The sequence below is a fragment of the Copadichromis virginalis genome, linkage group LG13, assembly GCF_057382275.1.
Source record: "Copadichromis virginalis isolate Kocher_CV1m ecotype Utaka linkage group LG13, C_Virginalis_male_GT1.1, whole genome shotgun sequence".
In the NCBI taxonomy this organism is placed as follows: Eukaryota; Metazoa; Chordata; class Actinopteri; order Cichliformes; family Cichlidae; genus Copadichromis; species Copadichromis virginalis.
In genome coordinates, this window is record NC_140630.1 from 5801745 (window position 1) to 5824618 (window position 22874).

At 39.7% G+C, this 22874-nt stretch overlaps 1 protein-coding gene across 2 annotated transcripts in view; it reads left to right on the forward strand.

Moving 5' to 3' along the window:
• LOC146695118 (protein kinase C epsilon type-like) overlaps nt 1-22874 on the forward strand; it is a 101963-nt gene that overhangs the window by 57374 nt on the left and 21715 nt on the right. For both annotated transcript variants that reach the window (XM_085477019.1, XM_085477020.1), the window contains 8 exons: nt 793-827; nt 918-1006; nt 1121-1250; nt 1387-1529; nt 1850-1946; nt 2035-2303; nt 2405-2578; nt 22216-22370. In XM_085477019.1, coding sequence (XP_085333145.1) covers nt 793-827; nt 918-1006; nt 1121-1250; nt 1387-1529; nt 1850-1946; nt 2035-2303; nt 2405-2578; nt 22216-22370 — 1092 coding nt within the window. The remainder of the gene's footprint in view (nt 1-792; nt 828-917; nt 1007-1120; nt 1251-1386; nt 1530-1849; nt 1947-2034; nt 2304-2404; nt 2579-22215; nt 22371-22874) is intronic.

A 22874-nucleotide genomic window follows, 5' to 3' on the forward strand; every position in this document is an offset into this window, starting at 1 on the left:
GAAAACTTCCAACCTCTACCTTCCCTTATGTGTGCAACAAAAAGCCAAAGGAGAAAGAGAAGATGCTGCAGAATTTGCATGATGTTAAACACAAAAAGGCTTTTTCCACAAACTGGCTTACAGCTGCGCTTCTTTCTCTTTTATTAAGTGAAACACATTTGCTTTAAATTGGAAGTAAGGACACACGGTTTTAGAAAAACAACCACAACAACTGGTTAATGACGTAACTGAGAAAGAACTCCCTTTTAAATGGGAGACACTTCCAGTCGAACCAGCCTCAGGTTTAAGCGCCTGCTGTAGTTAGTTAAGCAGGAAAAAGATAAGTGGCAACAAACAGGACAAAACCCAAACTTTGGAACAGAGTAGACAAATCAAAAAAAAGTATTTGCATTGAGCAAATACAATAAGTCCTCATCATTCAGGACTTTATCTGTGAAAGACTGATTATAAATTCAAAGTAAAGAGAAGTTAATACAGGTGAAAGATAAGCCGTTTTTCTAGGCCCTGGTAGAAGCTGATGTAACAAATTAATGGACTAGTTTATAATCATTCAGACCTTGATGTTCACTCATAACCTTTGTGGGGCTTGCAATAAAGCTTGACCTTCAAAATCAAAGTACTGCAACAATCAGATATTCTATTTTCTATTAAATACAGCTTAAATAATCTTCTAAAATTGTGACATAAACTTTGAAAAAGGGAATCAAAGTTTCTAAATTATGTAAAAAATATGAAGACAGCAGTCCACAACACTTTTTTTTAAACATTTCTCTTATCTCTGTCTGATTGTAGGGGGGTTTTAGGAAAGCAGGGCTATCAGTGTCAAGGTAAGACAATATTTACCTTTACAAGTGGCTGCACTTTAATCACACGTAAAACCTGTTAATGCGTGCGTTGTATGTGTGTACCTGCTGCAGTGTGCACCTGTGTTGTCCACAAGCGCTGCCATGAGCTGATCATTACCAAATGTGCCGGCATGAAGAAGCAGGATGACATGGTCGGGGAGGTACGGATGTGAAACACTTTGACAACCTACGCACGGATTCTTAGAAAGTTCAGGGACCACTCTAACATTAGATCCTTGCAGGTTTGTCTTACTGTCCTTTGGTGCATCCTACAGGTGGGGTCTCAGAGATTCAGCGTTAATGTCCCGCACAAGTTCAGCATCCACAACTTTAAAGTTCTCACCTTCTGTGACCACTGTGGGTCTCTGCTGTGGGGTCTGATGCGACAGGGACTCCAGTGTAAAGGTACAAGTGAGCACGTGACATTCTTTAGTTAATACAACTGTAAGCAAATTAAAGATGTCTGTATATTATCGTTCGGATAAACTCTTTCTAGAATCTGTTCTGAAACTGTTCTTACTCTTCTTGCTTTGTTTCCCAGTTTGTAAGGTGAACGTACACAGACGCTGTGAGAGCAACGTAGCTCCAAACTGTGGCGTTGATGCCAGAGGGATCGCTAAAGTCCTGTCTGACCTCGGAGTCACTCCAGACAAGATCTCTAACAGCGCCCAGAGACGGAAAAAGGTTTGGAAATATGCCAGAGTGTTCTCAAGAGGCTTTAGAGTTATTCTAAATTTTATATTTAATGGTATTTAAAGAAGGTGTTTCTGAATAAACAGTGGAAACTAATTGAGGGGCGTACCCACTGGGGATGTGTCCTTCAAAAACCATGTACTATAAAGATGGATCTACGCACTATGGTGTCAACCGCTGCTGTGTGAAGTCCTGTTATGAAGCCTTGAGATGAGCGTTTTTGCTGTCGCCTGCATGTGGTGTTAACATACCGACCGTGAATCATAAGTTCTTGATGAAAATGTTGATGGGGACATGTTTTCTGTGAACAGCTTACTCAGGCTCAGGATCCTCAGCAGCCGTTATCAGGGATCCCTCAGATAGAAGACGATCGCTCAAAGTCTGCCCCCACCTCCCCGTGTGATCAGGGTAGGCACATTTTCTGACTATTAAACTCTGAAGAGCAAACAGAATGGAGACACACAGCACAGCTCTTATTTTTCTTGGTTTCTTGCAGACGTGAAGGAGCTGGAGAACATCCGGAAGGCTCTGTCATTTGACCACCGCGGAGAGGAGCACAAAACACACCCACTGTCTTCCTCCTCGTCTGTGGACACGGTAACGTGTGACACGCTCACAGGAGGTGATGGGAACAGCGTCGGAGAGGAAAGCGAAGAAAGTCAGGCGAATGGCGAGGTCAAAGGTCACAGCGCTCCAGAGGCCAAGAGGATGAACCTGCATGACTTTGTGTTTATCAAAGTTCTGGGGAAAGGAAGCTTTGGAAAGGTGGGCTCACTTCCTCTGCAGCTCTGTTTGTGAAATTCAGTAAGATGTGCAGTGAAAAGGATGGACCAGAAAACACAAACGAGTTTGTGTCATGTGACCAGGTGATGCTGGCGGAGATGAAGGGCACAGACGAGGTTTATGCCGTCAAGGTGCTGAAGAAAGACGTGATCCTGCAGGATGACGACGTGGACTGCACCATGACTGAGAAACGGATCTTAGCATTGGCCAGGAGACACCCCTATCTGACACAGCTCTTCTGCTGCTTCCAGACTAAAGTAGGGACCCCCCACACACACACACAAACACACACACACATACGCACACAAACATGCAGACATTATTTGCACCTCCAGGGGGCAGCATTGGAATTAGAATCTGTACCGTCGTACATCGAAGCTGACAAGCTCTCTTGGAGAAAACATTTGCAGTTTGTTTCTTGATGAAAACTTCAAAAGTACAACAGATTAAAAAGAATGAAAATAGAAAAATTTAAAAAAAGAGGGAAACTCTCACCCGACAAGTTTTAACATCACAGGAAAAACTGAATCAAACTGCAGGCTGTTCTCGAGCTTTTTCTCTGCTGTTTTTCTTTTGAACATCTTTAATCCAAATCTTTGATCATTTGTTTCTGCTGCATCTTGAATTTGAAGAAATAAGATAAAAATAACTTACATGTTCAGGATAAAAGATTTTACTGCTCTTCTAAGTTTGATTATTTAGTCTTATTAGATTATTAGTAAAGGGGATAAAAGATCATTTAAAACCTGAGAAAAACCGTTAGGCAGTCTTCTGTTAATTCTTTTGTAATTTCCTTTTGTTTTCTTCCCCTCTCCTTAATAGAAAAACGATTGTTGGGTTAAACTGCGTACATCTTGTGTTCACACGTGCACTGCAGCAGTGAACCTTTGTGCTTGGCAGGGGATTATGTTGGATAGAACATTAGCTGATATTTAACCTGCCTTATTCCTAGAACAAAGCCTGAGTGATGTTGGCTTGCTCAGAGGTAAAAATGGTGCTGCTAATAGTCTGGTGCATTTACCACTGGGAGGTACGTGCCTCCTTCACACTCAGGCTCCTCGCCTTAGGCCTCCTGGCTAAACCACGTGGAGTGTTTCCACCAGTGCAAATGAAGTGAGGTGTGATCAAAACGTTTCAATGATGGTTCTCCAAACGTCAAAACCCTTACCTGCTGTAAAGACAGTAGGTAGCTGAAGTTCCATTCAAGCACGCCACCTTGGCCCTTGGACTTGTTACGCCGTGACGTCTGCTGGATTCACTTCAGTGTCAAATGAGCAAACCTTAAATTTGATTTTCAGAAAGTGGACAAAGTCACAGGGATGCATATCTGGGTGAGAGGTCAAAGGCGAATGTGGGTTGCATAATCATTGTGCCCTGTGCTGACACAAGATGGCACTGTGACATGCTGTCAAATGTTCTCCCTCAGGATGCTGCAGTAACACCCCAACAACTTAACCTGGGGTACACATTCTTAGTGCACAATCCTGTAAAAGTAAAAAAAAAAAAATCCTCAATCCTCCCTTACAGTGTGGTAGGTCTAGCAAAATGATGAAAAATTTTCAGTTGTAGTGGGACGCACAGTTCTCATAACCAGCAGCGATTTTCCACATGAAAGTCTTGTCTGTTTGAAAACGACATCGATGCTAGCAAGTTTAAGGTCCACAGAGATATCACAGGTGCCAGACCAGGACCTCCGGAGCGTGATCCAAAAATCGCTTCATTGTTGGAAGCTGCCTGAACATCTCTGAGAAGATGATTTTGAATGAGAGGTGGCTCAAATTTAGGATTTAAGTGACTTTGTGGAGAAAATATCCCAACTTGATCCTCTCAGACTTCGAAGTTCATGTGTGAAAACGGCCTAAGGCCATTACCTGTCCACCCCTTGACCTAGTTGTATTTTAGGTTCATTATTTAGGGTTAAATAGGCCCTAAAGGAGGACGTGTTAACAGCTAAGCATGCCGTGTAGGTTTGTAAACACATCCAGAGCAGTAATAGACTGAGAGAACTATAGCAAGACAGTCAACCTATACAAGAACTATAATAAGAGAACTGCTCTGTATTCACTTCTCAGAACACATCACAACTTCTCGTTATGTTTTGGATCAAATCGTCTTCAGCTGTCATATTTTATATCTGCTGAATGCAACATTTTATGAACTGTGCTGTTAAACAGGCAGCTAAGAAAGACTTTTAAGAAAATATTTCAAGCAGCTTTAACACTAAAGCAGCGACGCACCAGTCTTCAGTCTTCTTGCTCTGTCATTCACAGGTTACTCTGCTTTCATCATCTCCACTTTTAGCGTCTTTATCCATCAATACTTTAAGTTGGCTGTGACAGACAGACACACAAAGGGCAGCTGTGGGTGGGACGCCCCTACATGGGCAGTCCTTTCAGACCTCTGTATGTTTTGTCTATTGTGCGTTACATAAATGTTCCTGTCGGGAACCATATAGTGGCTTTGTACATGCACATGTGTGAGAGCGTGTGTATTTATGATAAAGCTACTTCCAGGTGTGTCCTTTCTAAAATGCAGAAGAGAGCAGGACACATAATCCGCTGAGGTGCAAACTTCTTTCTGATCAGCTTGAACCTGAAGAGGTTCAGGTGCTTTACACAAGCTGCACACACAGTCAGCGAGGTAAGCATGAAAGTTGGAGAGGTTTTGTTATTTAAAAGAAAAAAAGCTGAAACCTTTATTTTTTTATTACAAATACAGCATCTCTTCAGCTCTTTCCTGAAATAGCTAAAACCACTCATCAGTGTCAATGTGCCTTCATGTGTGCACTTTCACAGCCTGGTGGAGCTGAGTACGAGAATGCAAATGTTCTGCTGGATTTATAAATTCTTTGCCATCCCTCTTTACTGCGAATTACAATTTAATATCTAATCATGCCCATGTGTGAAAAGCCGAGGCAGCTGTCCAGTGAATTTACACTGAGTGAGTGAACGCCATGTGTTCTGCCTCCTGCACGCTCTACCAGACCATTTAAAGTTAACACCAAGGGTGTCAAAGTCATTGTAGTTGGCTCAATTTGACCTCAAATGGTCTAGACCAACCATTGTTCACCTTTAATGAACCATCGTTTTACCAAACAGATGAAAGATAAACACTACTTTAAAAATCTCTATTTTTCTACTCTGAAAAAGTGCCAATACATGCACATTAAAATTTATGGATCACAGTACATCTACAAAAGTTGCTGTGCTGCTTATTTATGACCCATGCAACTTCACATTTGGAAGTTGTTTTTTTTTAATGTGCATGTATTTTCACTGCTATTTAGCAACACTAGTGACCCCACATCAATACTACCAGCGCACTTAGTTATAAAATTGGAGTTATTAATGACTTTTCTGCTTTTATTCACACTTTTCAAAAAGCCATCCAGTGCACTTTTGTTCTTAGGTCCGCATGTTTGACGTTGCTGGTTCAGACCCTTGTTTGAAACAAACAGAGTCTTTTGAGTAGTGAGGATGCATCTGATGCAGAGAATTTCCCATCATGTCCAACATGTGAGAAAAGACAGCCTGCTGACTCTGTCCCATCCCAGTTCTTCCACCAGCATCCAGAGTTCAGCCTGGTCACACAGGAGCCGTAAAAGCGTAAAAGCCTATGATGCATATCTCTCACACTTTGGTGTCTGGTGTGATCGGCAAAATAATTTGATCCATTACTGACCTTTGTGTCTTAAAAGTGAAAAATAGCCATTTCGTGTTCATGTAGATAGACAGGAATCGGTTGTATGAGATAACACTTCAGTCGTTAAAACAGTCTTTAAAAAAGTTACACTATATATTCACTACATGCACTGTACACTATAGGTCTGCTGTAAATGAGGCATTTATTTTAGAAGACTTGCTGTGCAGTTCTTACAGGTACTAACAAAGCCTACTTCTGAGAATTCAGCTTATGTTCCAGGAAATGATGTTTTGACAGGAAATGGAATATACACATACTGCATATGTGTGTTGTCTGTATAGCTCTGGTCACAAGTTCACAGACACTTGTCACGGCCATAGATGTCATGGTAATTTTAGGCTTTCTATGATTTTTTGGGGGGTATGTAATTTTTGCAGGGTGGAATGATTCTATAGCATTTAACTTTTATGGTTTTATAAAACAATCGGGTGCACAACTTTGATAATATTTAGAATTTTCTCTAATCCACACAGGGTCAAAATGATATACATTATATACATTATACACATAATTCACACTAATGGTCAGATTCTACTGCATGTGAGTTTTTCTCAGTTTGTTATATTTCATATTTCATTTCATTTCATTTCATTTCATTTTTATTTATTTCACACTTGGTACTACAAATCAAACAAAACAACCACATCTTCTATCAACAAAACACAACAACCATGTGTGAAAAGGAGCAGGAAGAAGAAAATATTCTTATTAAACCCTGCCCCCTATCTACCATCAAACTTATATCACCGATGGGCACCAAAAATCAGGAACAAACTAATATTGACATTTCTCTCCGGTCGAATCCCAAACCAACATCACATTCATTCGCATTCTTCATACTGAGTATACTGATATTTCAATCATACCACACCACTGAACTTTACTTATGTGGAATCCTCAGTTTATAGAAGGTTGTGCCTCTGACATAGACTGTTGTCAGTTCAGCAGGTAGCTTCCTATCTGCAAAAGTGGATGTATAAATAATAAATGCATGGATTTATTCTCTTGCTCTACATTGTTTTAGGGATTGGTTTGCTGAAATAGTTTCCTTATCTTCACGTGGTATCGTTTTTCTTCCATTCTTTCTGTCATCATCTCTGAAGAGATCTGGAAAGAATCAACATTTTTCAGAGTTTCAGTTAAGTTTCCACTCTAGAATTGAAACCAACCATCTTTAAGTTTTGTGATCTGGTCCAGCTGTCGTCACTGGACCGAAGTTCAGGGGAGGTTTCGTGCCTCAAAGTTAGGTTAACATCAAAGTAAAAAGTCAGAAGTGTGAAAGAATCCTTAACCTGCTCATTTAAAGCAACATGACCTCACTTTTGGGAATAACTTTCTTTGATAAAACAGCGCTTCTTTGTTCTTTTCCTTTTCTGTGTCAACAGACCATCAATTGAGTAGCTTCTCAAGGTGTGTTTGCTGCTGCCAGTGATCCATATAATACTATTTTTAAGACATTTCAGGGGGCTGCATGACCTTTTTTTAATGTTTTGAAAGGGGGAGTGTCACCATAATCACCTTCTTTATATTTAAAAATCTAGAAGAAGTAGACAATTAAAAAAATGTTTGAAAGGAAGAGAATTATGACACACCGGTAAAGAGATTATTTCACCTGCTTCTGCTTCTACTTCTCATGTTTGAACATACATTGCAAGATATGCAGTGAAAAATTTGGAATTCTACAGGGGACCAGTGGGAGCCAGATATGTCAGGGAGGAGGCATAGAAGATATTTTGCAAGCTGCATCTGTATTTATTTTCTCTGAATGCTCTGGAAAGTCTTACACTAATTGATGGTGTTTCCTGTTCAATTTATTTATTCCTGTTATTTTCCTCCAAAGCGAACACAAACGTGTGTGGAGTCGACAGAGACGGAGAGAACGATAGAAAACGTCATAGAGACGAGACTGCATTGCGTATTTGTGTCTTGCATTATTTCGTCTTTATTTTGTTCTTCCTATTTTTTTCTTATCAGATTCATCCTCGGATGCACGCACACACACACACACACCCACCAGCGGTTATTGAAACTGTGTTCTTGATTGAGACAAAGGGACTGCGATTCTTATGTAACAGCTTTGATCCTTATCAGTGATGTGTATTCCATATGTTGTGGAACCCCCACCTTCATCACCTGCCTCACCCAACTGACCCCATCTACTTCCCCTCACCCTCCCACCTCACTCTTCTTAGAACACGCACTGAATGCTCTGTAAACAAACCCACATTTACATCCTGCATCTACAATGACACAGACACAGCAGCGGTGTCACTCTTCGCCTCTTGCAAAACGCCAGTTCCACTCAGCCTTTCACTGGGCTGATCTGTATCGACTCAGTTTGCTAGTCTGACCGTGACGATACAATGTGGCACTGATTTAAACTGAAGAATTTAATCCAAGAGATTTATTCTGCCATTCTTTTTAAGTGTCTGCAGAAGGATTTCTGTTCCTTGTGGTGTTTTCACCATCCGTCTGTTTTCCACTATGGAGTTTAAGGCGAGGCGCCTAGACCTCGCTCTACTCAGCCACCTCCTCCAGCCTCACTAAGGATGTGTTCAGGAGGTGTGTTAATCAAAGGCCTGAGCCACGTCAACTGGCTTCTTACTATGCAAAGACATAGCAGCTTCCCTCTGAACCTTCCCCAATCACAAGCTTCTCAACCTTTTTCTTGGAGAAAGCTTCACCACCTGTATCCACAATCTTATTTTTTTTGATCAGTACCCAAAACTCATGGCCATAGGCGAGGGAAGGAACATTGATCTACCAGTAAATCAACAGCTTCCCCTTTATGGTCAGTTCTCTCTTCACCACAGCGCACTGATACACTGTTTGCACTGAAGACGCTGCCTTCAGTCCATCTTCTCTCTTCCCGACTTCTAACAAGTTCCTGAGATATTTGAAGTCCTCAACTTGAGGCCCTGACTCATCTCCAGTCCACCCTTGTCCAAATGACAACCATACCTTGGTTTTGCAGATGCTACTTTTAATATAACCTACTAATTACTTGTAGGTTATACAAAGCTAGAAACATTACTCCACTTTAAAATAATAATTATGATTTTTTTTAAAGAACCCCAAAAAAAACTCTTATCTCACCTCAGTAACCAGGTCTGTCCCTTTAACTCGGTGAGGTCTAAGGACGGGACGCTTCAGTGGCCCCTACCTGCAGGCCTCCGGTACACAAGCCTGTCCAGACATGTTGTGCCGTGCACAAATCTTTGGTGGTGAATACATGGAACGTGGTTATGCAAGTGTTTGTGTGTCTGTCTGTCTAAGAGAGATTGTGCTAATTTGAAATATTATTTTTTTTCTAAAGTGATAACTGTAAAAACCTCCGTCCATCCATTTTCTTTGATTTATAATATTTATAGGATTTTTTTTATTTAGTGCTTGTATTGATTCATTTTATATAAATGTGAGTAATTCAAAAATTTGAGAAAACTATCATTTGGATTATTTATTTTTGTTATTTTACTAATTGTTTAAGTTATTTTATTATATTATTTGTATAAATCGATTTTGATAATTATTGCGGTCGATTTTTATATTATGCTTTTTTATTCAATTTAATTTTAAACTTCTGACTACATTATAAGATATCCCAAAACCTGATGGAGGCACTGAGTTCATGGTGACATCACTATGCCTAAAAAAGTCTTTGTACTTTGTGTGACCTATGTTCTACCTACAACCGCCCCGCCCTCCTCGTTCTTCTTAATCGACTGTGGGATCACAACCGTTCCCCTATCGGCCTAATTACCGCTGAGAAATGTAAATAACATTATACAACAGTAGCGCCAAGGCCTCGTTCTGCTCGATACACTGTGAGGCTGAAAAGTGAAGTCAGAGAAGGAGAGGACGAGGAAATGCAGATGGCGAGGAGAGCAAACTAGAGATGATGAGGGGAAGACGTGAAAAAGTCTTTTTTCAGTATTTGTGATAACAAGATGGCTGGTGGTATTTGTGTTGTTGTTTTCTTTTTGCCAAAGTGAAGGAAAGATTACATAAAGAGAAGCAGACGTTGAAACAGATTGGTTTAAAGGGGGAAAAAAAGTAGCTGTGATGCAAAGACCCGGTTAGATTGCAGTGGAGAGTGAGTGTTTTTTAATGAACTCTAAGAGGGAAAGATCAGAGGAAGCAGGGATGGCCAGAAACCAGGCAGGTACATTAATGAACCTTTGTTGTTCGGTGCTTAGGACAGAGAGCGACAGATGGACTGACACAGAACGATGGAAGGACGGATAGAGATGAAGACAGCCAGAGAATAGCAGACACAGACTGAGGTTTAGAAGACTGAGAGCAGAGATGAAAATCAGTCAAACTCAACCCATGTGTCTTAGTTTTTAACATCTGTTATATCTGCAACTATTGACATTCACATGTGGCGACATAAAAATTATTTGTATTTATCAATTTTTTGTCCTATTGTATGTAAAGTGACCACCTTTGTTTTAGCAGTAATAATGGATAAATCAGTTTGATAGATATCAATCTTGCAACCTTGTTTTGGTCATTTATGTGTGACACTATGTCTCAGCTGAGCATCGAGCTCATTAGCACTCCTACTACAACTACTTAGGATGTACTAGACTTACTAATTCATGCTTATAAGCTCTGCTTTTGAGGACTTTAACCTGTCACGACACAGCGGATGCCCTTTTTGTCACTGCCGACACTTTTCTTAAACTCTTCAGCAGCAGTGTTGTGCACAGTTCACATGAACACTGCCCCCTGTGGCTCAGGTAACACAGGACATTATTCACATTAACTTCATCACAGGCTTTGTGTCAGGGTTATGGCTGGGGTCATATCTTCCCCTTTATATGGAATTTATACATAATTTAGTAATTGAAGAATTGCAAGGCCAAACTGTACCTCAGAGACTTTGATTGAAAGATAAGATCTTTTTGCTTTTGAAAGTTATGCTTGTTTTGCTAAAATGCAGCCTAACCCTAAACCTACCTGTGGTTTAGCAGTGACCTGACCTGCAAATAACTTTGTGTGCATGAGGTTGGGGGTGCAATATCTACATCTACATGTGCTTTTATGTGGACAGTAAACAGTCATAATATCTAAATACAAACCTAGTAGCTATTTGTGGTAATAACAAACTTATTTTATTGTGAAATTTGAACCTTTCTTGCAACTAAGCTAAGCTAAAGATGTGTTTGCAGTCTTTAATCTCATGTGAGATGTAGATGGTGAACTAGACCATAATTTGCATTTAGATTTAGATATTAAATATAAACTAAGACCAGCACCTGATGTTACACAATACAAATGTAAGTTGCAAGGCCTGTTTTGACACCCTTGAACTGACCCCATCTCTTCACCTTAGACTGAATGTAAACACTCACACACTCACAAAAAAAACTTCAAACATATCCACCCAGACAGCCTTCCCTTCCAGGAATAGTCTACTTCTTATCATTATGACAAATCTTCAGTGGTGTTCAAGAGAGCTGGGTGATAGTTAGACCCTTTACAAGTCACTGTGACACTATTATGTGAATAGAAGATGTCTTCTGAGCGTTTCTTCTGGGCAAATTAGCTTTTCAATAGACGGATCAGTAGTAACAACCAGCAACCTGATGCCAGCTCTGTGTTTATCACCTCATCAGTACAAATTATTTGGATGTGTGTGTGTGTGCGTGCGTGCGTGTGTTCTTGCACTTCTTGTGCAACCTTTAAAATGAGAGCATTTTGTCCTGTCCTCTTTTCCCCAAAGAGCTTTTTGAAGACTGCAGTGGGCTTTTTGAGAGTTGCAGTGGGGTTTAAAAAGCATCTCTGACACAACCATTAACCCGATGTCAGCAGTGTCATGCTGCTCCTTTCTTCGCACAACAGATTTTACTGGCACCATTTTTGCACATTTTCAAATGAAAAGAGGAAAGCACTGGTAACATTGACAGTGCTGTTATTACAATCACATCTTCACCCATCCATTTTTTAACTACTTATCTGACTAGGGTGGAAGGCAGCTGCGGCCTAGCCTAGCTGGGCAGAAGGGTTCAGCCTCACCAGCCCATCATAGGGTTTTTTGTCGTAGTGGACTAATGTAGTTAAAGTAGATTTTTTTTCATTAAATATCATGTTCTGTCTCTTCCTCAGTTTATGTTTCATACTTTTTGCCCTTTTTGGTTTCTTGGTACTACTGTTTTCTGTATTTTTTTGCCCCTCACTCTCTGACTGGTTGCAACAGATGGCTGCCTCTCCTAAAGGGCCGTTCACACAGAGATGTAGTTGTTGGTTGGTCACTAAAGCACAGTCCAGGCTCCGGTTTCCTAGGTAACCCTCCAATGTATATACTACCCTGCCATATGTCTGTCAACAGTGTTCTTAACTCTCATTGGTAGTTGCTTTAGTTGCTCGCTTTGAAGTTGAGAAAACCTTATCTCAGGACCTCTGCACCAGACCGTCACCTAATGTGATTGACTTTTTGTGTTTTCTTCTCGTCATGTTGCTGGTAATCCCTTCCTCTGTTGTAGCTGTTCTTCCTGATTGGGAGTCTTAGCATCACTGGGACGCTCTGATGTTGTACGATGATTACTTTAGTACATAAAGTAACTTGAGATGATTTTTGATGTGTACTTGGGTTAATTTCACTTTGCAGCCAGTCAGAATTTGGCCTTAATGTAGCATCCATCCCCATGGTTGTTGGGCAACACACTTTTTGCTTGTACAGGCCTGCACACAGGTTTGTGTCCTCAGCTTTTGCGTTGGTTAAATTCCCATAATCCTACTCCTAGAGAAGGCAGAGGGAGCCATAAATACAGTTTAATATCTTTGAGCGTTCAAGAAAACCAAGAAAAAACAGGAGGAAACAGGAGAACCAACAGGTGAACCTTCTCGCCGTGAGGCGAACTTTTGCACTATTGTGCCGACCCATCAAAGTACATATTTGGCTTCATCTGTCCCACTCTCTTCTGTTTTCCAGTTATCCTAACATCCTTATTATGCCACTTGTTCCCTCCATCCTCCTCTCTTCCTCCTGATGTGCTGCTGACACGTTCTCACTCTGTCCACACATTGAAGATGTGCAGGGAGTGCTCACACATGTATGGATGAACATTGTCCTCACAGCACTTTTTTGTTGCTTAGAGACAGAAAAAACCTTCACTCACAGAATCATCTACCTCTTTGTCCAGTTCAAAATCACACAAAACACACACGGTACACAGTTCACCTGATCGACCTTTTATAGTCACCTGACATTCCTGGAAGTCTGTTTCTCATTAAATGAATCACAGTCAACTACTTACCTCCTTTTTTTCCCTTTTGACCAATGAAAAACAAATCAGTTTTACCCCTGTTCTTTTTATTCCTCGACCAGAGACGGCACCGGACTCAGTAGTCATTTTCACAAAACTTTATTCATCTTTACTCATCTTTACTCATCTTCATTTATCCTCATTTAAGCATGCATCTTCTAGAAGGGAAGACTTGCCAGGCTGGTGCTCCTCTGCAAAATCTTCACCCCTTTGTTAGTTACAGCCAGCTTTATAGAGGCGTCCCCATCATAAAACCCCCCCACGGTGTGCTGCAAACTCTGTGTCTGTGTCTATGTGAGTGCTCGTGAGTGAGTGTCCGTGACAGTTAAAAGACTGTGGGTGTAGGTGACTCCCTAGAGGTCATAAAAACCCATCTCCCTTCCAGACCACAGTTATCCAGTTACAAATGTTGAGACCTTTCACAGTTCAACTGGGGGAGGGGTCTTCTACAATCTACTCCTAACTTCATGACACAGTCAGGCCTTTATTACATTGAGGGCAGTGTCAGTGTCTCTACAATAATTCTACATTCTATGTTAACACATTTCTAAACTCTAAAATAAGCTAAACATTTCTACACTTGTCATTCATTCATTTATTTATTTATTATGGGAACAAGGAGTAAGACGATATTCTGTGGGAGAACCAGCAGCCCACACCAAGTATTTAACTTCTGTCAGAGAACTACAGTGAGGGTGAATTTAGTGTGTGAGAACAATAAACACACACAGGCACAACATTGAGGTTGCCCGGCCAAATATGTGTCAGCCTTGAGCAGTGCAGAGTTGTTCTTTACAAAACTACAGTCATTAGTAGAGGTATGTTTGCTGTTCTTGGGTTGCAGTTCAGGCATAGACAAACATGTAATTTTATACTTGAAACCCTTACATAATGCATTCCTTAGACCTCAGACTTGATGTTTACTTACCTAAACCCAACAGTGGTAGAGGTGGCAGGTCAGAAAGGATTAATATAAATCAATTTTGATGTTAAATCTTATAAAAGATTTTTTTTGTTATAAAGTTTGTCTTTAGTTTATGATGACATGTTTTTTTTAATATAGTTATTGACATAATTTTTTACATATCTGTGCCAAAAACTAAAGTGGCTTAAACTTGCATTCTTTCTAATGGCCAGCAGGTGGAGAAAAAGTCAGATTCTAAGAAATTCTGTAAGAAAATTACTTTTTTGATATAGTATCTCAGGTTTTTCTAAAAAAAAAAAATAATAATTAAAAAATTATGGTCCAATTAGTGGAAAATAGAAAATAAATCGAGCTATGCTTTAGTGCATGTCTCTCTGTTTCTCAGTTTGAGCCTGGAATATATAAGCTTTTTTTAAGAGCAATACCATACATCACACAGTACCATACAAACTATGCAATGTCCACACTTTTAAAATGAGCAAAGTATGTATTTTATGGCTCTGTTTTATATATATATAGCATGTGTTGGAAACACTGACATAGTTGTGGCTGAAATGCCAAACTAGTGGATGACTATGACCATCTTTTATATACAGTCTACGGTCTGTCCATAGAGACACATCATCTATAGGCTGCTTCCAAAACTCTAAATTGCTGCCAACATTTGTTCGTATGATTGAGTCAATTACTGATTTCTGGATGTTGTATTTTTGTGCCAGAGCCAGAAAATTGTATTAATATATCCACCTTAAGCCGCAGCTTATTAAATGTACATCTCACTATATTTAATTTCTGCTATTGGTAGCTTTTAATAACATTGGATAGTAGAAGGACATTTGGAATACAACAGACATCTAAAATGATCAACATTTCTCAACTTTAACTTCCATTTGCGTAAAACAAATATGTATGAAACCCTTACTGCATTTTGCATTGCCCTGTATTACTGCTGTTGTGTGTTTATACATGCAGTGATTGATAAATATGAGGAACAAATTAAATTGAAGATTATACAGACTCAAGGCAAAGCCAAGAATGCAGGAATGATTTTTCTACTAAACACATTAGGGTTTAATATGTTTAACTGATTAGAATGCAGAATTTTTGAAAGCAAAAACAGGTTCAGTGGCCACACACACAGAGTACGCTCTGTCCTCCAATTACAATTATTTCCTTTTGCAAGGAGAAAAAAAAGGAAAAGTCCAGCTCTTCTCTTCAAGTCAACATCTGCGAAAAACACATAAATAAAATAAAAATAAAAGGATGAATCAAAGTTTTTCTGAAGACTAATTGTCACATCTGCAGTGAAAGTCACTTCTCAAAGTTACCATATAGCATTACAAAAACTCTGATTACCACAAAACAAACTCAGGACCCAGATTCTGTTGAAAGAAATCACCAAGTGAATCTTTACTGGTTGCCTCTGTGTGGTAATGACCAGCAGCCAAACGGTAATGGCTCATAATGTTCCGAGGAAAATAGGGCAGCAATTGAGTTTTTTTGTTCGTGCATGGACAAAAGTTCAAACCCCACTTGTTGTTTTTTTGTTCCCCGTTTTTGACTGACTTTGATGAAAGTGTTTATTTTAGCTTCATGTCAGCCGTTCATATTTTCAGGAGAGGAGAAGCAGTGCGTTACAGCTAACATTTCAACAACTGGAGTGGTGGAAAGTAATTCAGCAGATGAACTCATCTTATCTAACATTTCTATAATTAGATCTCAGTTTTAAGGGCAATGTGAGCACATCAAAATTATTGCAAGTTAATAAACAAATATATGTATGTATGTGTGTGTGTATATATATGGTAAATGGCCTGTATTTATATAGCGCTTTACTAGTCCCTAAGGACCCCAAAGCGCTTTACATATCCAGTCATCCACCCATTCACACACACATTCACACACTGGTGATGGCAAGCTACATTGTAGCCACAGCCACCCTGGGGCGCACTGACAGAGGCGAGGCTGCCGGACACTGGCGCCACCGGGCCCTCTGACCACCACCAGTAGGCAACGGGTGAAGTGTCTTGCCCAAGGACACAACGACCGAGACTGTCCAAGCCGGGGCTCGAACCGGCGTGTATATATATATATATATTCCCACTAGTGCTGTCAGCGTAAATCTTGTTGAAATGACGTTAACGCCACAACACGGCAAATCTCCGTTAACGAGCTACCGCGGATCGCCCCGTGCATGGGGCTGGACGGCCAGCACGTTAACGAGCTAACTGCGCTAACACACTAGCTCCCACCCATGTAATTGAGCATTGCGTGGCACAGCTGACATACTGTTTTACTTTTGTCCATCAGGGTCATGCTTCACATGAAAACCAAAATAGTTCCAAAGGCCAGATCTGAATGAGGGTGGGGGAGGTTCAATTTCGGGTAGCGTTGAGGCAGCTGCCATGTTGCAAAGAGCTTAGCTTCTTTCTCACTAGCTTGCGCTGTGCTCAGTGGATCTGCGCTCGACAGTGCAGCCTAGGCGGAGTAGTTGAACGCATATCCACTGAGCGCTCAACACAGACAACATCGTCAGAAGAAAAGTTGATAAAATAAATCTCAGTGGTGTTCATTATCCTTTTTAAAGCCGTATAAGCGCGGTTAGCTCATTAACGCGTTGACGCCATGCAGCCCCACGCACGGGGCGATCCGCGGTAACTCGTTATCGGAGATTTGCTGCGTTAATGCGGTTATGGTGTAACGTCATTTTAACGAGATTAACGCTGACAGCACTAATATATATAAGTGTGTGTGTGTGTGTGTGTGTGTGTGTGTGTGTGTGTGTGTGTGTGTGTGTGTGTGTGTGATTGACTGTGTGGTCACAGTACAGACAGTATGAGGTAATGGTTTGGGCTTGTATAAGATGCAATGAGATTCAAGTTAAGACTTGTTTAACAGCAGGCTGGCACCAAGAGGGCTCATACACACAAACTTTAGAAACACACACACAAAATAGTCGGATAACCATCAAGACGTTATTGTCAGCATTATGTAGAATGTAGTGAATCGTCTGGCCGTGTGCCTCTAAAATATGCCCTGACTTTGTCTCTCTGTGTGTGTGTGTGTGTCTATGTGTGTGCGCCCGTGTGTCAGAAATGGGAAGCCAGTATCTGTACATTTGTAATTACAGTCAGGAAATGTTTATTCATGTTTGATTGGGTGGGACCAGCTGGGACTTTGGGTACATTTAAACAAACTATTTCAACATCCTGTTTAAAGTCGCTTTCAGGAGGAGTGGAGGGAGGGAAGAAATTCTCTCTGAGGTGGACTATCGGCCACTTATGTAACACGAAATTTTGAGGCCTCTTTAAACTGATAACAGAGGGGAGAAAAGAGCCCAAGGTTGGCTTTAACCCTTGTATGGTGTTCGGGTCTGTGAGACCCGTGTTCAGTTTTTTTCAAAAGAAAAATTAAACAATTAATTATTTTTTCACGTGTAAATGTGTTGTGTCTTTCCACTCACTCCACTTGATTATAACTGATTTATTTATAACATTTTATATAAAAGAAAAACGAGAAGCACATTAATTCATAAATGTGATCTAACAAAGGTAAAGGGAAAAAATTAACCATGTTTGCTGTTCATATGTCTTGTAATTGGGATGAAGTAAACATCTGTTGAGTAATTTAACATAAAATTGTTTGATAGTGTTAATTTGGAAAGCCAAAACTCTAGCGGGTCCACCAGACCCATGAACACTGGCTGAGTAACAAAAATACGAACACCACACAAGGGTTAAATATACATGGCATGAATGTGACATGTTTTGGTGAATGGCCAAATTAATTTTTTTAATCAGTTCCGATCCAACTAAAGAAAAGCAACAATACTCTACAGACAGTATAACACTTCATTGTGGAAGGTCCCTAAAGCTCAGTAGCAATCCTGATTTCATGGCAGTTAAAAAGGATTTAAAAGTGTATTAGTATAGTAACATACACCCACTGCTAGTCAGGACCCTTTTGCATCACATTTTAATGGACTTTGTACCTGCTTACAATCAGTTTTAGACTTGTTAGGCAGTGCTACACAACACAACACAAAATAAGGTATAACATCTACATAGGGACAGAGGTTGGTAAGCTAAGAAGACATGATTTTCAAATGCTGTTTAATTAAGTCTATATCCAATTTAATCATTTAAACCGCAATCTCAGCAGGTCAGCAGACCATAATATTTACCAACATCTGGTACCCTTATCATACCCTTAGATATGGTCAGCGTTGACATATTTCATATAGAGCGTAACATTTTAGCTCTTGTAGCCTTCATATAGTTGCTACACAACTGCAAACTGTTTTGAAGTCAAAGGAGTTCCATCGTATCTGTTATACTAACCTGCCTACTGGAAATAATGATAGCACATTAACTCTTTCACGCATAGTGGTCACTACAGTGGCTATTCAAAGGCTGTTTTCTTGCATTTGTGCCAGTGTTGATGGTATACTTGCACATCAACCAGTACATTGGACAGTGATGTGTCCCTCCATACCAAATTCATAATTCAGATATGTAAAAAAAACTCATGTTTAAAAAAATGAAGTTCAAAAATCTTTTTTTCATGCCTGAAGATGAATAAAAATACTTAAGAAAAAAAGTCCTGATTGAGGTTGTCATAATTCATGCATGAAAGGGTTAAAATGGTCTTATGAAGTATCTGTATATGAGAAGAAGAAAAGTTCGCAGTCATCTGCAAAATACCTGCTAATGTACAATTTTTGCATCCGAACAAAATTGGACTTCCTCATCGTCTAGATTCAGCGACTCTCATTAAAGAACAATCAAGTCTTTCAAGCTCTGTAGTTTCTCCATCTAGCAACGACCCTCACCCTTGGGAAGCTTAGCACTTGAAATATAAATTATTTGTATTTTTTATTTTAAAAAAGGGGAACCAGAGGAAGGTTAATGCATATCGGTAGAAAGGAAGCATACAGTTGGTGACTGTTGTTTTGTTTGAGCTGCAATGGTTAAAATGGAATTGCCATATCTGGTTAATATTGCTATCAGAAGAGAAATAAATCTGTGCACTGTTTTATAAATTTCCAACATTTTGAATTGAATTGAAGTTACCACAGTGTTTCCAAGTGTCTAAAATTCAAGTGGGAAGAATCATTGAGAAATTCAAAGAGAGCCACACAGTACAGAACAAGCCTGGCAGAGGTAAGAAGTCAAAGTGAGAAAGTATCTAAAGACCCCAGAACAGCCTACCTTCAAAATTTTTCACTTACTAAGAAATTTCACTTCTGCAGAAGAAACACCCTCAAACCAGGCTGAAGGTGAAGCACAACCTGGAGAAAGATTATGGTGAAGATCTGCCTCCAAAAGACCAATAGGAAGGTTACTGACTGGCCTGCATGACGCCCCGACTTGAATCCCAGTGAAATTTTTGAGGTGAACTGAAGATCAAGGTCTATGCAGGAAGACCAGCAAATCTAGAGAAGTTTGAAAGATTCGCCAGAGCAAAATAGTCTGGGAGTACTCGGGAGAGAAGGATGTGAGACTACAACAAATGATTGCACTACAACATAACTGTCTATTAGTATCACAGGGCCTAATCATTTTGACGCTGGTAGTTTTCGATTTTTCTCAGATTCATTTTGCTTCTGTGCAAATGTAAGCATCCAAAATAAAACCAGGATGTTTGGAAAAGCTGTGCTCTATTTAACATCGCTTGGGAAATACTTAAAAAAAATCATATTTGGAGGCTAATAATTATGTCCTCATCTGTAAAGTGGGTTGGGAAAACTGGGGCAAAGTGGTCAAAAAAACAGAAAACTTGTTTAGTCTCTAATTTTAGATTTAAGAAACAAGAGGCTTTTTTATGCCATAAACTTTTTCAATTCTCTGGCTTAATGATGCTCTCATAAATGTCTGTTGTCCTTATGTATTTGTTTACTTTAGCCCATTAGACATTTACAGTCGCTTACAAACCTGCAAAGACTGAGTTGCACCTGACAGGTCGATTGTGTCACATTCGCTGTCTATTCCGAGACTATAAACCAAGACCAACTGCTTTTTTAAGGTATTAGAAAAATGTTCCAGCTTTTTGAAATGTTCGAAACAACAAATCAAGATGTGTCTTTCTTTTAGTGTGACGACTACCTTCAAAATTTTTCACTAGTTCAGGATCAGCAACTCAACACTCTGTCTCTTAAAGTGCAGTCCAAAGCTCTCAAGATGTGTTGCAAGGCAGGCAACATAGACAATGACTAAGAATTAATGTATCCTGTGGCCAGTTGTGAACACTCATTATGGCCAAACATACAGACAGTTTTTTAGGTAAACATGCCCCAAATATCCAGATGGCGACAGGTTTGACGTGCATCTGATGAGTTAATGGAGCAGGTGCTGTATAAAGCCAAAGATGTTCAATGTTCGTGCTTAATCACTGTTCCAATGCTAATAAGGAGAACTCAGTGGGTGTGAGACAATCATAAAATTTCTACTTCTTCTTTGCTGTTGTCTTTTTTAAATAACAAAGGGTAGAACATGCACAATCATTGTCATGCTTAAACCCATTCACAGCTAATTGCATTGGAGAGGAAACTGCGGTTGTTTGTGCAGCTAGCTCCACAATTTTAGGTACATGCAAGAAACAGAACTTTGTTTGCTCTCAATGTAATGAAACACACACATAGAAATGCTTTTGTCTTTGTTCTACAGAGTTTACAGGATAAATTGGTTTTGTTTTTTTTTTTACCTTTCCACGTGCACATATTCTGTTTACATACTTCCTGTGTCTCAGATTCAGTCTTTGTCGCTCTTTACAAATCCTATATACGCCTCACAGCCGGGGGTCTCCTTTAATGTGGTGGAAACACAGAAGCTTCAGATCTGTAGCTCTGTGTCACCTTAACAGCTAACGATGTGAACCCTGAGGCCTCACACAATGGCTCTGACGGGCTCCTCCTTGTTTCTTATATACCCAGCTGTTTATATCACAGCACCCTCACTGCACATACTCTCTCTCTCTCTCTTATTTCCTATATGAAGAAAGCGAGCTGGAATTCAGGAAGGAGGCCGTTTGTTTCCCCACGGAGCCCATTTTCATTACCAAGAGAATAGGGCTCAGAGGGCGTGGTCTACAGCAGTGTGTGTGTTGTTTTTCGCCTCTGTATGTGTGTGTATCACAGGAAGGGGTTCTATGGAAGTAGGGACAATTAGTGGTTGTCACATAGCAATCTGTATTGTTTTTCTTTCTCTACTCAGGGAAATTTGAGACAAAATCCAAAGTGTCTTGTGTTTTTAAAAATGGGTTAAATTTACAACTAAGATTTTCTCTCTGATTAATAAACAGTTCGTGTTCCATTTATTGTTTTCTTCTAATGTCTTGATTTAGGCAGATGTGATGTGAAAAAATTGTGAAAAACAGAATGTTTGAACAGCTGGTGGGCGGGGCTGCTGTGCTCAGCCAGAGCTGTGTACCTGTGATGATCATATGAGAGGCTCCAGGATATCATGAAGAAACAAGAGCAGAAAAACGGTTTGAAAATGGAACTTTTGGCTTACAGCGGTTCTTCGTACATACAGCGACCTCATTATTTGAAACGTTTGAAACATATTTAAAATGAACATCCGCCAGTGTAATGATTTTCATTAGACAGAATATAAAGAAAAGAATAATAGGTTCCTTTTAAGTTTCCAAAAAATATGTAACAGAAGATTTAACAGTTAACTGTAAACGATTTCTGCGTAGTTTCCAAAACTCAATTAATCTAAAGTTTTGAAAATATTCAAAAGCAAGTGTATATAATGTATTTTGTTTTAGTGACTGTATATGATTTATGAGTTTAAATTATTTATTGTTAATGGATAAATGTAAGAGCACTAGCTTAAAATCAAGAATCTTAAAAGAGGAAGTGCTGCTCTGTTATTGCCATGTTTCATTCACAAAATTACCAACATCAGTGAGTTATGTTGATATTTTTGCCATTTTCGAATTGAAATATTTACACACTTACTGAATAAAGTTCTTTTTCACTGTCTTCCCGCAGGACCGCTTGTTCTTTGTGATGGAATATGTTAATGGAGGAGACCTGATGTTTCAGATCCAGCGATCGAGGAAGTTCGATGAGGCACGATCTCGTTTTTACGCCGCCGAGGTCACATCTGCCCTGATGTTCCTGCACCGACACGGAGTCATTTACAGGTAACCGTGATGTGCTTGTTCGATTAACAGGAGACGTAAGAGAATTTCTGAAAAAAATCAAAGAATGAAGAAAACTGCAGCAAAGCCTTCCTTTCCTGAAATGTACATTGGTCTGAGTAGGTGTCAGAGCGCCCATGTTCTAACAACACATAACATGTTTCCATTGTTTGGACAGTCATTCAGGGGTGGGTGATTCACAGAATCACTGAGCACGTAATTTGTGAACTTTGTTGTCAAACTGCTCAGTGGCTGCACATCATTCTGCTGGTTTGAAAGTTTCTGAATGCACGAACCATAAAAGGTGGAGTGGTAGGTTTGAAAATATATTTAAGAACCTTTAAATATGTACTTTTGAGTTTCCAAGGTGGAAAACACAAATGACCAAATACTTTACAACTATTGCTTTGCTTTGATACATATGCAGCACAGTAATTAAAAAACATAAAATCTTGTTAAAGTAATATTTTTCCTCTGTTCCAAATGTAGTTTTATCTGTTTATTGAT